General features: G+C 34.1%; 1 protein-coding gene across 2 annotated transcripts in view; it reads right to left on the bottom strand.

Annotated features, from left to right (window-relative positions):
• Positions 1–17,083, bottom strand: part of UBR2 (ubiquitin protein ligase E3 component n-recognin 2) — a 154,009-nt gene that overhangs the window by 44,605 nt on the left and 92,321 nt on the right. For both annotated transcript variants that reach the window (XM_044674615.1, XM_044674614.1), the window contains exons 19-26: positions 16,688–16,810; positions 10,131–10,194; positions 8,981–9,105; positions 7,898–7,950; positions 5,537–5,639; positions 3,890–3,938; positions 2,510–2,664; positions 1,122–1,224 (exon numbers count right to left, since the gene is read on the bottom strand). In XM_044674615.1, coding sequence (XP_044530550.1) covers positions 1,122–1,224; positions 2,510–2,664; positions 3,890–3,938; positions 5,537–5,639; positions 7,898–7,950; positions 8,981–9,105; positions 10,131–10,194; positions 16,688–16,810 — 775 coding nt within the window. The remainder of the gene's footprint in view (positions 1–1,121; positions 1,225–2,509; positions 2,665–3,889; positions 3,939–5,536; positions 5,640–7,897; positions 7,951–8,980; positions 9,106–10,130; positions 10,195–16,687; positions 16,811–17,083) is intronic.

The following is a 17,083-nucleotide window of genomic DNA, read 5'->3' as shown; positions in this document are numbered from 1 at the left end:
CTTAAACCTCAGTAATATACTATAATATAATAGTAATATATATCAGCGTGCCTAAACATGTTCAATTATTCCTCAATTGATAGACACTAATATTTCAGGGTTTTTTCATTATCAAAAAAAGTGCTGCCATGAATAAGTTTTTACTACATAGGACCTATCTTTGACCTCCTTAGGTATATACACTCTATAGTGGGATCACTGAGTTAATGGCTATCAATAGCTCAGTGACTATTCTTGGATAATTAATTCTAAATATGGTTGGACTAATTTATAGCTTTATCAATAGTAGATTAGTGTGGGAGCAGCTGGGTGGCTCAGTGGATTGAGAACCAGGCCTAGAGACGGGAGGTCCTGAGTTCAAACCTGGCCTCAGACACTTCCTAGCTGTATGACCCTGGGCAAGTCACTTAACCCCCATTGCCTAGTAGATTAGTGTGCCTATCTTCCCATTACCATCACTAGTTGACAAGGTGCGCCCTAAAATTACATATTTGATTTGAAAGATAAAATGGTCTTAAAACATATATATTTTATATGTTATATCCATGCCTTTCAGGCAATCATCAAACATTTATTTATTGCCTACTATGCTAAAGCACTGAAAATACAAAGAAAGAAAAAAACACAACAATTTCTCTTCACAAGGAGTTTATAGTCTAACAGTTTTTCCTGTGTCTAGGGATGTATGAGTAATTTTTATATTAAAGAAATACATCTAGATTTGTAATTGTACAGAATGCAATGATGCTTAGTAAGCAAATGAATATTCAGCTACCTTTATGATTGATTACTAGAGATTACATAGATGATTAAAAAGATGTACAGCCTTCATCTTCACAAAGAGGTGCAAAATGGATAAGCTGTCCCCATGGAGTAATGAAGATTTAGCTTTTATTCCAAGCTGTGACCTCTTTCCCTGATTCATCCTAACCTCTCCAATCCTGGTCATGTGACCATGCACAAGTCACAAGTTATTCCTAGGTATTGGGCAATTCTAGAATATTGTTGGCTGAAGAGAAGGTGCTGATCTGCATTGGTAAATGAAGTACCTCACTAGGAGATCCCTACAGCAATGAAATCACATGTGGTCAAAAAAATTAATAATGAAAATTAACACATACTTGATATCTTCTGGGTGAAAGTAAATGTCACTACAGGCTCTTCACTGACATTTTCTAAATGCTGTTTTTCCTCTTGTAGGGCCATTCCAATCAAATGTAAGACCTAAAGTAAAATAGAAATTTTAAGAAGAAAATACCTGATAATTCAATTATTATAAGCAAGACCAAATTGTAAGCTGCAAAAATGCTAAATTTTAAAGACAGATAGATTAGGTTTCAAATGAAATTTAAAACTAATTTTTCCAATAAGGAATTCTTAAGAAAAGAAAAACAAATACAATGGTAAATTCTTAGCTAAATTTAAAACTACAAGCCCCTTGAAAGCAGGAACCGATTCATTTTTTGTCACTGTATTCATACCCCTAACAGGTGCCTTGCAAAGAGTAGATGATTCATATTTTTTCAGTTGGAGTTGCCATGTAAAAACCACTTCTCAAATAGCTATCAATGCTACTTACTTCATGACAAAGGTCCTATACTATGGATTTGATACACTTGTTACAATCTGTAATCTTAACTAGTTACCTGGTATTACTCACCAGAGCCTGGAATCAGGTGTCATCTAAGCCCAGTCCACAGAACCCAGTCCCACCTTTCAAAGAGGTCAAAACTAACACCAGAAAGACTTACTGAATATTTTCTTAAACATCTGTTTAAAGACATGGCCTTCCGTCTATTAATTCAATCTGAATATCTAAATTTAAATAGAAGTTCAAATTCTTCCATAAGTCTTATTCAAAAGCCATACGAAATTCTTGAACCAACTTAGCTCTCTCAAATTCTATATACATATTTCATATATTTATTTTTATTTTGCCTTTTTTAGGAATAAAGATGTGATTTTTCTGTTTTGTATATTTCCTTCCAAACAGGCCCTACAATGGAGGCTACAACTCTAAATTGAAGAAACTTCACATTTATGTGATGATAGTAAAATATCTATCACAAAGTCATTTTTCTTGAGACATACAAGTGATACTGGTAGCATTAAAAAATCCATACTATAAAACAACTGTTCTGAGTTTTCTCTGTTCAAACACAACAGGCACTAAATAAAATGAATATAAATAAAATAAAAGCATAAAAAACTTTTATTAAAATGTCTTGATTGGGAGGAGGGGAGCTAGCGAACAGGTGGTCAAAAAAAAAGAGTCAGTGAAATACTTTTTCAAATGTACAGAAGAGAAAAAGAAGGTCAGAAAGAAATAAAGACAACTTATATGTTGAACTTATATATACTAAAAAACTTGTATGTATCAGAGATTTATGGTTTCATGTGTAAAACCTCTTTTGCTGTTTTACTTTACATCTGTAAAAGCCAATAATTTAGTGACTGTTGACTTAAAAAAAGAAAAAACAAGATTTTTAAAAAATAACTTCAAACCTACCCGTTGTAGCATGGACTCTGACCAAGCATATCCATTATGTTCTACGGCCCACTGCAGTATTGTCCCCATGATACACAACATAACATCCGATTGTAAAATATTAACCAGACTTGCAAACAAAGGACAGAATGGAGGCAAAACAGGAGGTGGAAGTGCTGAAAAAAAAATTTATTATTGGTTTCTTTTCCAGATTAATTAATCTTTCCCCATACTATTTCAGAGTCTAATTAATTCTTATCTGGATACCTTTTTAGTTGGCTTCCTTGCAACCTAAACTATGTCTTGGCAGTCCAGATTAATCTTGGGAAAGCAAAGTTTTTATCACCTGTGGATTCCCCCACCCAATACTTCAAAACTAATTATTTGTAGAATGAAGAATAAACTTTTTGGTTCAAAATCCATACTCTGGTCCTAACCTCTTCTCTTTCAAGATCACTGCTGACCCCTCTGAAATGTATTTTCAGTTGAAAACTGGGTCATACCTACCACATTAAATATAGCTTCCCTGGTCTTTCCTTGAAATTCCCTGAGAGATGATAGACTTAAGATGCAGAATGAGACATAAATTTTTGGAAACGGACAATGTGAGAATTAATTTTACTCTGGAATGCATTTTTTTAAAAAACAAGGGATATGTTTTTCTTTTATCCCAAGGAGAAGGAAATAGGAAGGAAAGAAAAATGCTTGTTGGTTGAGAAAAACAGAAAAAAAAATTCCACCCCACATCCCAGCATTTTCTGTCCAATTCAACAGAGAATAATTCAACAAAGAACAATTCAAACGCCACTTCAGTGTTACTTTTCTTGTTTCTTCCTAGGAAGAAAGATTTTTTTCCTCTTTTGTGAATTTGCATAGTTTAATACTACCATGGTATATAATTGTATAGTGACTATAATCCCTTATGTAAATCTAATCTACCCCAATAGATCCTAGGATGTAGGACTGCCTGATCTGTGCCAGATTTGCCTTTATTCTATATCCTCTCTCTTTTCTTTGGTACCTACTTACCATGTTGAGAATGCACTCCCTCCTCAGAAATCTTATCTTACTTCTAGAATCAACTCAAGTGCCATTTCCTACATTGGCACTTACATAATTCATTTAGCTATCAGTCCTCTTCCTGTTCCATTTCCATGCAAAAATTACTTTTTATTCACTTTTGTATTACTTATTGATATACAAATTGTTCTCTATTAATAGAATGCAAGCTCCTCGAGAATAGGAACTGGTTTTAGTTCCAGCTTATATCACAGAACCTTACACATAGAAAGTGTTTAATACTTCTTAAACCAAATCAAATCTAAAGCAACTTGCACACTACATATATCCAATAAATATTATTGAATTAAAAAAGAGAAATTAAAAATGTCTTTCACCTACCGGTATCTTCCCTATTTTGCCTTTTTAATTTTCTTTGAGCTTCTTCAGCCTAATAAAAATGGAAAAATTCAGATTCAGATTCAACTATAAGGAATACCTAAAAATCCTAAGCTAATTACTGATAAATTATTCAACTGTACAAATTATCAATCACAAATTGTTAGCAAATAAAGGGATTATCATTTAGCTTAAGCAAATTTATATTCTTTAAAACTGAGGGCATTTAAATATATCTATTTTTAATCACTCAAAGCATCTTTACTACAAAAAAATGGGGGAAGCATAGGAAAAGATATCTAAAAGAAATTTGCTTGGCTTCAAGCTAACACAAAAAAGCAAATTAAAAACTCTGATTATAAGATGAAGAGTTTAGTCTCACTCACTGAAAACCAATGAATTTTTATATATATTGTATATATATTTATATATTGGAGGTAACAGGAAGAATTCATAGTCAGATGACCTACACTGAAACTGTGACTTAGTCATTTATAATTTGTGTTTTGGGGCAAGTGATGAAATCCAAATAAGTGTTAGTTTCCACATTTGTTAAATTAGGAATTTGGATTTATGATCTCCAAGATCTCTTTCTAGTTCTAGGTTATATTACTCTATGAAAAGTCCAATTAGAATGAGAATCTGTAGAAACCTGATCAAATTTTAAACTAGATATTTAAAAAATTAGACTGATAAAATTTTTGTGGAAAAAAAAACATTGCAATATTATAAAGACTCGTCAATCATTCAATAAGTATTTATAAATTATTTACTATGGACCAAACCATGTGAAGTGGTGAGGATACAAATACAAGGAAATTAAACAGTCCCTATCTATAAGGGGCTCACATCATAATGGGCTAGAACAAGGATATATATTTACGTATAGATAGAAAAAGATTTAAGGAGAATATACAAAAAAATATAGTCATCTGGAAGGGAGGAAATGAGCAGTTGAGGGGGTTAAGGAAAGGCTTCACGAAGTAAGGGGTGTTTCTTATCTGAGTCATGAAACAAGACAAAAGATTTTATTCTGTGGAGGAAAGGAATGTATTCAAGGTAAGAGGGATGGCAAATTCTAGGGCACAGAAATGAGAGATGGAGTGTCACCTGAGAAAATTAAGGAGACCAGCTGGCTGGAGAGCAGAGTGTAAGAGGGGAAAGTAATGTACCATACAATTAGAGGGGTGGGAGAAAGGTTGTAAAAGGGTTTTAAAAGCTAAAAAGAGGAGTTTATATTTGATCTTTGAGGAAATAAGGAGACACTGGATTTTAATGAGTAAGGATCTAATAGTCAGATCCTCAGTTAAAGAAAATCACTTTGGCAGCAATGAAGAGGATGGGGGACCTCCATTATTGCAGGGAGGCCACTGCAATAACAAAGGTGAGTAGTGATGAGGGTCTGAACTAAGATGATAGTTGAATAGAGAGAGAATGGGTCAAATGTTAAAAGATTATATACAAATAGAAGAAGCCAGATTTAGAAACTGATTGGACACATGGGGTAAGGGAGAATGAGAAAGAATAACACCAAAAGACTATGAACCTTGAAAATTTTATAAACAGATATAATATAAAGCAGCCTATAATTTGACTTTAAATAGCTAACAGAAAGCATTTAAGTACACTTCTCTTCCCCCGCCCCATTACCTTTGATTGCTCTGCCCTTGAAAAGTGGTAGAAATAAAGATTGAAATCTTTAGTGCATTCTGGCTTTAGTTCATATAGTCCTCGTCCTGTTAATCCAGGTTTCCTATAAACAAAAAATAGTGTATCACTTGTTACTGCTAAAGTTTTCAAATTACAATGATCCTTGTAAAGGACAAAGGCCCTGATCTAAGATCAAGAATCTAGAAGGAACTAAACCTAATTTCTGGCTGTTTTCCAGTTTTCCCAGGAGTTCTTATCAAATAGGAAGTCCTTTTTACATATAATTTATGTTCTCATATTTATCAAATACTGAACTACTTTTTTTTTAATTGCTTCAGGTTATTATCTAGTCTTTCCACTGATACAATCTTTCACTACTACCAAGTGGTTTTGATGATTTTTGCTTTATAATAGTTTGAGGCCTGATAATACAACTCCCTTTGCATTCCTCTCTTTCCCCCCCATTATTTCCACTGAGATAATAGACTGTTTATTCCTCCAAATGAATTCTGTATTTTCTATTTCTATTAAGTATTCCCTTGATAATCTGAGGAGTATAGCACCAAATCCATAAATTACTTTAGATAGTATCATTTTTATTTTACCGACCTAGTCTAAAACCAAGTCTGCTGTGATTGCTATTTAAGTCTTCCTTTCTATGGGATATTTTGTATTTGCATTTATCTATGTATGTATATATATCTACTTTTGTAGGACTTTGTAGGTTGACTTCCAGATATTTTATGCATTTTGTAGTTAATTTTGAAAAGAATTTCTCTAATTTTTTCTTCCTAGTTTTTGTTAGGGTTGGATTATGCTAGCAATTTTTGTGACTGTACCTGCTACTTTATGAAAGCCAATAATCCTTTTGATTAGCTTCTATATTGATTTCAGGGTTTTATGAGTACATCATTATGTTCTCTGAAAATAAAAATAGCTTTGTCTCTATTTTTGTCCATGTTAATAGCTTTAATTTTATTCTTTGCTCATTGCTAGAGAGCATTTCACAGTAAAGAGTGCTGAAAATGGATAGCTGAATTTGGGATTAACAAGACGAGTTCAGATTCTATCTCTGTCAATTATAGCACTAATATGACCTAAAACAAGTCATTTAACTTTGTTGGGCCTTTGTTTTTGATTTTTAAAATGGAGATGATTTCTAAGGTCCCTCTAGCTCTATGACCCAAAGAACTATGACAAACAACAGTATGAAAAGGAGACAGTCATACTTTTACCAATATGTACTGAGAAACTTTCTAATGTTTTCCATCACAAAGATGCTCTTGGTTCTACATATATCTATTTTATATCACATTAAAAAAGGGTCCCTCAATGACTACTTTTTTAGGAATTTCAATGTACGAGTTAATTAATTTTGCTAAAGGTTTTTTCCTGTATTTATGGAAATCACCATGTGTTTTGTTGTTTATGTGATTAATTATGCTTCTTAAAAAACAGATTGCTTTTGTTTAACTTTTTTTGTTACAATGGAAAGTTCAGTTTTGGTGAGAGAAATTTCTAGAAAAGCAATGAAGAAATAAAAGGCATTAAGTATTTAAAAATAAAAGAGAGAGAGAGATAATGATATTACAGTATTTTCTGATACTATTATTTTTTGGTTCTGATGGGGACATAATGTTCCCTTGTTCCAGTATTTGGCACTTGGAAATACAAAAGAAAAAATATTTATTGTAATAAATTAAGCAGGAAAATTATTAAAGTAAAATATATGTTAATGTTTTTCAGTGTTAATGGAATTATATTTACCATATCTTTGAAAAAAAACTAATCTTTTGAAATGAGGGTTTTCTCTCTATTCAGCTTAATGGTCATTTTAAAACATATTGATGATGATACATTTTAGAAGGTGGATAAAATATAATTAAGAAACTTTTCTAAATCTAAAAAATCTGAAGTTATTAAAAACTACTGAAGGCAGTTAACACAGTCTTGCCATAAAAACTAAATGCCAAAGAGAACAAAGAAAGAGATTTCAAGAAGTATATTCAAGAAGTATACTCATTTGAAACAGCTTCTTAAATTAACCACTATTTTTGGGGAAGGTAATCAATATATCAAAAAGGCATTCATTCTGGGTAATTCAGTGAGCTTCAGTGGTAGCAGCCACACTGATTTAAACGAGAATTTGTGTTTCTTGTAGTTCCAAATTATTAAGGGAAGCTGGCTTAATTTAAATTTGTAAGACATGCAATAGATTTTGGGCCAGTCAAGAAGACATCAGTCAAAAATATGGCCTTATGAGATTAAACTTCACACTTCACTGCCTACTTGCTGCTAGAGAAATCAGTTATCCTCAGAAAATGGAATTTTAGAATATATTACTTTAGAAAGTAAACTCACTTGAAACAGGCAACTGCTTCAATCACACTCTCCATTCCCGTCTCCTTGTTCTCCTGAATGGCATAATAGGTAAAGAAGTGTTTCATATCACTAGTTAACAGTACCAGAGATTTCATACACAATGTATGTATTTGTATAAGCTCTTCTTGTCTGCTGACATTTACGAAGCTTAAAATAACTTTAAAGAACAGCATCAAATGCCACTACCATAAGAGATCAAGGCCTGGAAGGGGTTAAATGAAAATGCTAAGCTCATATTAATACTAATTACTGACATTTATATATATCACATTAAAGTTTACATGCATTATTTCATAGATACATCTACATCACCTCCATTAACCACAACTTGAAAGTGAATTTTGTAAAAAAAAATTTTTTGGAGAAATGTATCGCTTTCTCTCTAAATTGTTTTTCGCTAAACCATTTGCAATGTATAGGGCATTTGGTATCTCAAAACATGGGTTTTTATTTTTAAATATTCCTTACTCGAAGTATTAAGGAAATTTAAAATTCACTTTTCAAACTACCTAGACAAAATCTTATTCCAATGCTTCACTGTAATGTGGAGGTGATAGTTGCTACCAACCCAAAACAAATTTTAAACATGGGATAAATGATGATCAGCCTATTTAAGATTGGAGAGATTCATCAATGTAATCCTAGGATTATTAATTTTTCATCAACTACAATTCTGGAAAACCATCCGCTGAGTCAATATAGTATTCCATATTGGTGGAAGGAAAATCTTCACCAACTGATTCATTCACTCACAAACAGCCACACATGTACCCACACCCACATGCCACTGATCCTTGAGTTACTAAAGTATATTTACTACCTCCAATGGTTCCTCCTTATATAGGAAAGTGAACATACACAATTTTTTTATTGTATTATAAAAGATTTTATTATACAATAAATATGAAAAGCACAAATCTTTAAGGACTTTCTATTTGCTCCCTGTAGCACATTCAAGTAATGTGTTTTAGTTTGGGAAAACTTGAAAAAAAAAAAAAAGGAAAGTTGATACTGATAAAAATCTATTGTTGCTCTGTGTATTTTGAATTTTTAGATACTTACATCTTCTGGCAAAGCCTTTACCAATTCACTATGAGCCATAGGTCTAATGCTCAGCTGATGGATAATCTCACGTTTAATTTCATCTGTAGCATTTACATGTCCAACTCCAGGACTAAATCTTTCTCCTGTTAAATTGGGGAAAAAAAGAATATGATCATATACACATTTAATAGAACTACAATGTTTGTAATCCAAGCAATTTTCTATATTGTATTTCTCTATTTGTGTCCCTCTGTCCGCCTCTGCAGTGGGAAAATGAATGGTTTCGCAATTGTCATGAAAATCAGTGGGTGTTTAAAGAGTTCTTGGGTCCACAAACAGGCAGGAAAGAGGCTTGGGACTTGGAAAATGGGTGGGTAGAAAGACTTGATCTCACATTTAGCCAACAATCTCAACACATTAGGTAACTGTAGGTAGTTGACTTGGTAGGGTTGGGTGGTAGATGGCAGTAAAATGAGTGTAGATAATGGGCAGATGGTAAAAATACCAGCAAAGGTAACTCTCTTCATTTCGTCTACTACTTGACAAATAGGGGAAAAGTCCATTTATGTTGTGGCAAAAAACCCCCAACAAAACACCTTTGTTTTTCCATCACATTTGTTCCCTTTTTCATTCCCCTTAGCAGTAATTACAATTATTTCTTCTATGGAGTGCAGAGGAGGTATTAAAGGGGATCTAAATTAGCAGAGGATGAGAGGAAAGGCAAGAGGTAAGAGAAAACAGATGAAAAAAGGAAGGAGAGATAGACAAATCCTTTGTAACTACAGTTCATTAATAAAAATTATCACCATAACACTGCCAAAAAACCCATTTTACTTCCCAAAGAGATAGAGAGGAGCCATTTGGATCACTTCCCAAAAATCTCAGCAACAACAGCAGTTTACTAATTTTTTGAATATTCTCTTTTCTAGTATGCTACCATTTATTCTGTTAATCTTCTCAAACCTTAAAACCCTTCAGGTTAAGGTACTGTAAGAAGACATCCTTCACAAATCCCCCATTATACTAATAGGAGAGAAGAATTAAGAGCATGATATCCTTTCCTAGGAAATGAATTTCAACAACACACTAAAGGTGTCATTATGATTTCTGAGCTATGTGCAATTGTAAGACTCACCCAAATTTATATGTGATAGAATAAAAAACTTACCAACAAGCATTATAATGAGGTACAGCATTTCTTCTATTAGAGTATTATTTTGCTGAACAACATCCTATTATAAATAAAGAATGGAGAAATAATGTGTAAAAGTTTTAAAAAGCAAACTGCATGGTTTATAGACAAAAGGAAAATGATGTATTTAGGCTTTCAAACAGTACCCAAATCATATACTGATCAATTTTGTAAAATGTATACATAACTACAATATTATTCCATAATAAATGAATCTACCATCTCATACTGTTCATAGAATTAAACAACTGCCAATTTTACTTGGCACTGACCATTCTGCATGATTCATACAAGTCCTACAAAAAGCTCTTATTTCACAGTTCAGAACTTATGATACCTATTTTAAAAGATGTGAATGGAGAGTGATTAGGAGTAATTAAATGAAATAATATAATTAGGATCATTCAATCTCATATCACTGTGGAAGCTTGAGAGGAATAGCATCCGTTTTACTTCACCATGCTTAATAAACATTGTCTAATACTGCACAAAATCTGAGGGTCATGGAGAATGTCAAAAGCCATGGAGTCTGACAAATTCCTGATCAAGAATATTTGCCTTCTACAACACAGGAAAAGCAATACCACTTTAAGCAATTATTTGAAGACCTCTATTAAGAAAGAACCCACTAAATTTTGAAGTAATCCAGTTAACTTTGGTATATTGTTGGGAAATTTTTCCTTTTATCAGGTTACCCACTGTTCTTAGTTCTAACCTGTGGAACTAAGAAGAATAAGTCTAATTCCTCTTTTACCTGACAAACTTTTAAATATGTAAAAATAGTTATTCGTGTCCTTACCCTAAGTCTTTTTTAATTTGAGCTTAATATTTGAAGTCTCTTCAAACAATCATTATGTGGCATAATCCTTCAAGATTTGTCCTAATCTGGATACTCTCCAATCATCAATGTCCCACCTTGATACACAGTGCTCAGCACTGAAGTACTTACTCTAGATATCGTGTAAGGGTAAAGGGCATAGGGATTATTATCCCCTTAGTCCCAGACACTAGGTCTTTCTTAATACAGTTGACGTCATATTAGCTTTTTTGATTGCCATGTCACACTACTTTGTGTTAGGCTTCACGTAAGTCCAGGCTATTGTTATTTTTTTTACATTCTTTTTTATTTTTTAATTTTGAGTTCCAAATTCTCTCCCGCTGACTATCCCCTTGTACATTTATTGAGAAGGCAAGTAATGATATCCATTGTTCATGTGAAGTCAGGCAAAAGTTATTTTTGTATTAGCCATGCTAACAAAAACAAAGGAAGAAAGAAAAATAAGGAAAGTGAAGAACAATATACTTTAATTTGCACTTGGAGTTCATCAGTTCTCCCTCTGAAGAGGAGAGTAGCCAAGTCATTCACAGTTGATCATAAGACAATATTGCTGTTACTGTGTACAATGTTCTGATTCTGCTCACTTCACTTTGCATCAATTTGTATCAGTCTTTTCAGGTTTTTCTGAATCCATCCCACTTTTCTTTTCTTTTCTCTCTCTCTTTTTTTTAAAAAACCCTTACTTTGCCTTAGAATTGATACTAAATATTGGTTTCAAGGCAGAAGAGTGGTAAAGAGCTAGGCAACTGGGGGTAAGTGACTTGTCCAGAGTCTCTCAGGAAGAAGTCTCTGAGGTCAGATTTGAACCTTAGACCTTCTGTCTTTAGTCTTGGCTCTCTATCTACTGAGACACTCAACTGTCCTTCCTCATCATTTCTTATAGTGCAATTATATTCAATTACAAACATATGCTGCAACTTAGGCCATTCCCCTACTAATGGGTATCCTTTCTGTTTCCGGTTTTTTGACACTGGAAGAAAAACTGCTCTAAATATTTTTGTACAAATAGTTCCTTTTTCTTCTTCTCTGATGTCTTTTGGATACAGATATAGTAGTGGCATTGCTATGTCAAAGGGTATGTATAGTTTTATAGTCCTTTGGTTCCAAATAGTTACAAATTATCCCCCAGAATGGTTGGACTAGTTCACAGTTCCATCAGTGGTACATTAGTATACCTCACCTACTTTTCCACATCTCTTCTAGCATTTGTCATTTACCTTTTCTGTAATGTTAGCCTATTTGATAAGCATAAGGTGGTATTCTCAGAATTGTTTTAATGTGCATTTCTTGAATTATACTTAATGGAGGATTTTTTCAAATGACTACTGATAGCTTTGATTTTAACATCTGAAGACTGCCTATTCATATTTTTTGATATTTATTGATTGGTGAATGGCTCTAATTTTTGTAAACTTGGCTCAGTTCTCTATTTGAGAAATAAGACAATTATCCCCTCCCTCACAGACTGCAGAGATAGAAGCTACAAACTTCTGTTGCCAGCTGGGGAAGATCTTACACCAAAGCTCATTAAAACCATCTGCTTAATCTAATCTATTAGCAGAGCAGAGAAGGCACAGGAGGGAAAGAAGGAAAAAATATGAGTAAACAACAGAAAAAGAAAAAAGAAATTACACTTGACAGCTTCTTTCCAGGAAGTGAACTAAGAGCAAATGAAATAGAAGAAGATCAAGGAACTCCAAGCAAAACCAAAGAAATTCCAGTGAATTGGACATAGGCTTTGGAAGAACTCAAAATTCAATTAACTCAAGAATTCAAAAAACAATCAAAAGAGGCTGAAGACAATTGGAAAAAGGAAATGCATGAACTAAAACAAGAAAATAGTGTCTTGAAAGCCAAAACTGACCAGCTTGAAAATGAGGCAAAGAAGGTGAAAGATGACGTACAAAGAAAATCAGACCAGAAGGAGAAAGATGACCAAAAAGCTAGGGATGAAATTCAATCTTTAAAAGTGAGAATTCAATAACTAGAAGTAAATGACTTCACAAGGCAGCAAGAATATATAAAACAAAATGAAAAGAATGAAAAATTTGAGGAAAATATGAAACACCTCATTACCAAAACCTTAGATCTTGAAAACAGATCTCAGAGAGACAATTTAAGAATTATTGGACTACCGGAACGTTATGACAAAAGTAAATATTTCTTCTTCTTCTTTTTTTTTAAACCCTTAACTTCTGTGTATTGGCTCCTTGGTGGAAGAGTGGTAAGGGTGGGCAATGGGGGTCAAGTGACTTGCCCAGGGTCACACAGCTGGGAAGTGTCTGAGGCCGAATTTGAACCCAGCTGCCCCCAAAAGTAAATACTTCTAAGATTCTAGACAAAACATTTTTTACCAGCTCTTTCAGGCACACTCTGACCCTGGCTAGGAGACTGACATTTCTGTATTTTAAGCTATGGTTCAGAAATCCAAATCCAATTCTCAGGTCCCTGCTTCTTAGCAATTTTTGCCTTTTTTGAAGTCTCTGGTTTTGACTGGCAGAACTGATAAAAATATGACTTATTATCTAGGTGGTATAGTAGATAAAGAGTTGGAAGTGGAGTCAGGAAGACACAAACTCAAAACTGGCCTCAGACATTTTCTAGTTGTGTGATGCTGGGCAAGTCGCTCAACCTCTCTCAGTTTCCTCATTTGTAAAATGGGGATAATAAAAGTATCTATCTCCTAATGTTGTTGTGAAAATAAAATCAGATAATATTTATAAAGCACTCTGAAACCATTAAAGTGCCATATAGATGTTGTTATTTATCTAAAGGACTTTAGTCCTGTCCCAATACTATGAATTCCATATCAATGCTTTCAAGATTCCTTCTCCCAGTACTATTTGTGATCATGAAAATCATCAAAAGTGGATAATACTCATCAAGTTTTGCAAATCTTTCAAGGTTCTCACACACAATCTAGATGCTAAGATTAAAGCTAACACTTCTAGTATTCATGCAAGGGTTCCCAAATGCCTTTTAATATTTTCTCTTCATCTTTTCACTGGATGACCAGTCCCTTGATGTTACCTGAGGTTCCCTATCAGCATTCTCAGGAATACTCTAAAAAGCTGTTTCTTTTGTAGAGACTTCAGCTTCCACTCTAACTTTCTTCAGTTGAAGTTCTCCTTCAACCAACCAGAAATTTCAAGAGTTGCATAATACAAACACAGGTAGAAATACAAAGCAATGTATAAACTTATTCTGACCTTTAATAAATCAAGAACCTAGAGTTCTTCTTGGTTACATCTATAGAACAAATCACTTTTTTGGTTTGGTAAGCTTTATTGATGTTGTTTGTTTTTATACCTCACAAATATTTTTTTAAGAATGTGGGCATGCAAGAGGCTATAAGTTAATTTATACTTATATTTAGGATGAACAAAGAAACATAAATTATGAGTTTATGCCTAAATAAACAACACTGTAATTCATTTCCAAAGACAGTTCTCACTTTATATAAATGGAACATTCTGCTGACCTCTACTTTTGACCTAATTGTGAATTTCCCCCTAGAGGAGGAGAAGTGAGGGAGGGAAAAGGGTAGGAAGCGGGGGTGGGAACAGACTTTTAGAGAGGGGGCCAGCATGGACACATAGGGGCTTAGACGAGAAACAAGAGGAGGGGAACATGTGAGGCGGAGGGGGGGGGCCTGGCAAGAACTGAGGAGAAGAACATGTGTGGGGCAAATATGCAGGGGCTGGATGGATACAGAAAGGAGAGGACAGACAGCATGTGGGGACTGGGGACAGACATTCAGTACCCAATCACAGGTGGACAGAAGAAAGATATATGAGAGCTGGACAGATTGGTGGGCAGAGTTGGGCAAAAATCTCCTCCCTCATTTTCCCAGAGGTCTCAAACCAAGCCTTTGATCTGGCACCAGTAGTGGTCTTTTTGCATGTCCATTCTTCTTTTTTTTAAAATTTTTTATTTTTTAAACCCTTACTTTATGTCTTAGAATCTGATACTATGTATTGGTTATAAAGCAGAAGAGTGGTAAGGGCTGGGCAATGGGGGGTAAGTGATCACACAGCTAGGAAGTGTCTGAGGCCAGATTTGGACCCTTAAGTGGTTCCTCTGCATATAACTTTCTGCCTAGCAAGGAGAGACCGTCTCATTTCTAGGGTTGGCTCTCAACCCACTGAGCCACCCAGCAGCCCCCTACATCCATTCTTCTGCTTTCAGTTGGAGGGTTGTTTTTTTTTAGCTTTTGGGTATTTTTGGGGGGGGGCAGGGGTAGAGGTGGGGGCTGCAGAATGCTGAATCAAGGGGCAGGAATGGAGAGAGAGAGCACAGTTCTGTATAGTAAAGTTAACATAGGGTTTTGTTTTTGTTTTTGTTTTTTGGAATATGGATTTCTTTCAGAATTCTTTACATAGGGGCAGCTGGGTAGCTCAGTGGAGTGAGAGTCAGGCCTAGAGACAGGAGGTCCTAGGTTCAAACCCAACCTCAGCCACTTCCCAGCTGTGTGACCCTGGGCAAGTTACTTGACCCCCATTGCCCACCCTTACCACTCTTCCACCTATGAGACAATACACCGAAAGTTAAGGGTTTAAAAAAAAAAACCAAAAAAAAAAAAAAAAAAAAAAAAAAAAAAAAAAAAAAACAAACAGAATTCTTTACATAAAGTTAAATTTGTGAAATGTGAATTCACATAAGCCAGGAACTGTCCATACATGTAGTCATTTCAGATAGCAGTCTAAGACCAAAACTCACTTCACAATCCACCAGTCTCTCCTTGCTAGGCAGAAAGTTATGTGTAGAGTAGTGGTTCCCAGATTTTTGGCCTATTGCCCCCTTTCCAGAAAAAAATATTACTTAGCGCTCCCTGGAAATGATGAAACTATTTATTGAACTCAGAATAGAATGTAATATAAAAAAAGTGTGGCCATCACTGCTCCCTTGGATCGCTGCAGCACCCACCAGGGGGCGGTAGTGCCCACTTCAGGAATCACTGGTGTAGAGGAACCACTTAAGGGTTGATTGTCAAGGCCCTAATGAAAAGATCTGCTTAGTTCAATAAGAGACAAGTTTCAAATATCAACTCATCTTTTCAAAGCTTAGTAAGATGAGTAAATTCTTCAAAAGGAAGGAGTCAAAGTTAAGCATAAACATAACTGACTCTCGATATAAACTAGTTTTGAGGGAATATAATGTGCTTGAAATAAATTTAGCTTTGAGGAAGAAAAGTGCTATAATGTTAACCAAAATAATTGCTATATATCATATTGTTTTAACATGCTATAAAACTATCTCTGAGATTTGGCAATATTTCCATAAAATGTTGGGACTGCAGTACTGATTAATAACTCAACTATAGATTCCTTTAAGAATAAAAACTGTCTTTTCTTTCCTATAAACCTTTCATGATAATTAGCACAATACTTTTCAAAATAATATAATGTATCTTATAACACCTGCTAAATATGACAATTTCCCCAATGTAATGTAAGGGTTATTTGGGAGAGCAGGATAAGAGAATCTGCAATGTAACATGTAAATCCATTTAATAAAGTCATATTAAAATGGGTAATCTCTATATATTATTTACCACTTAATCATGTAAAAATCAGCACACTCTTAATATAAGGCAATATTAAGGAATCTGAAATTCCCCAGCTTTACTGACCATCCTTTAAGGTTTCTAAATGTTTTTAGAGATATTATAGATATTTGGAAAACTGTGTCTTACCTTATTGGTATTTTCAGAGCTAAATCTTTTCCCATAGTCAGGAGTACTGAAAATCTGATAAAGTTCAAAACGACTAAGCATTATCATCAGGAAATGGTTTGGATCCATCATTGATACACCTGTCTGTTTAAAACAAAGGTTGGAATAAAAGAGAAAGTTGAAAATTAAGATTGGGGAACTCGTTAATGAGGAGTGTTGTTGAGTGTCTAACTCCTCCTAATTCCCTGGACAGTTTCTGAAAGTTCTGTAGTCTTGACCCTTTAGAGCAGTTTCCTACCAGTTGATATTCTTATTGGTGGTTAATAAGTTTAAATACACTGACTTACATGGACAATTAAAAAATACTATTATTATTATTATTATTATTATTAATACATGGCAAATTCCACATTTGTA

The sequence above is a fragment of the Gracilinanus agilis genome, chromosome 4 (genome assembly GCF_016433145.1).
Source record: "Gracilinanus agilis isolate LMUSP501 chromosome 4, AgileGrace, whole genome shotgun sequence".
Classification (NCBI taxonomy): Eukaryota; Metazoa; Chordata; class Mammalia; order Didelphimorphia; family Didelphidae; genus Gracilinanus; species Gracilinanus agilis.
This window is presented reverse-complemented; position numbering and strand designations above follow the sequence as displayed.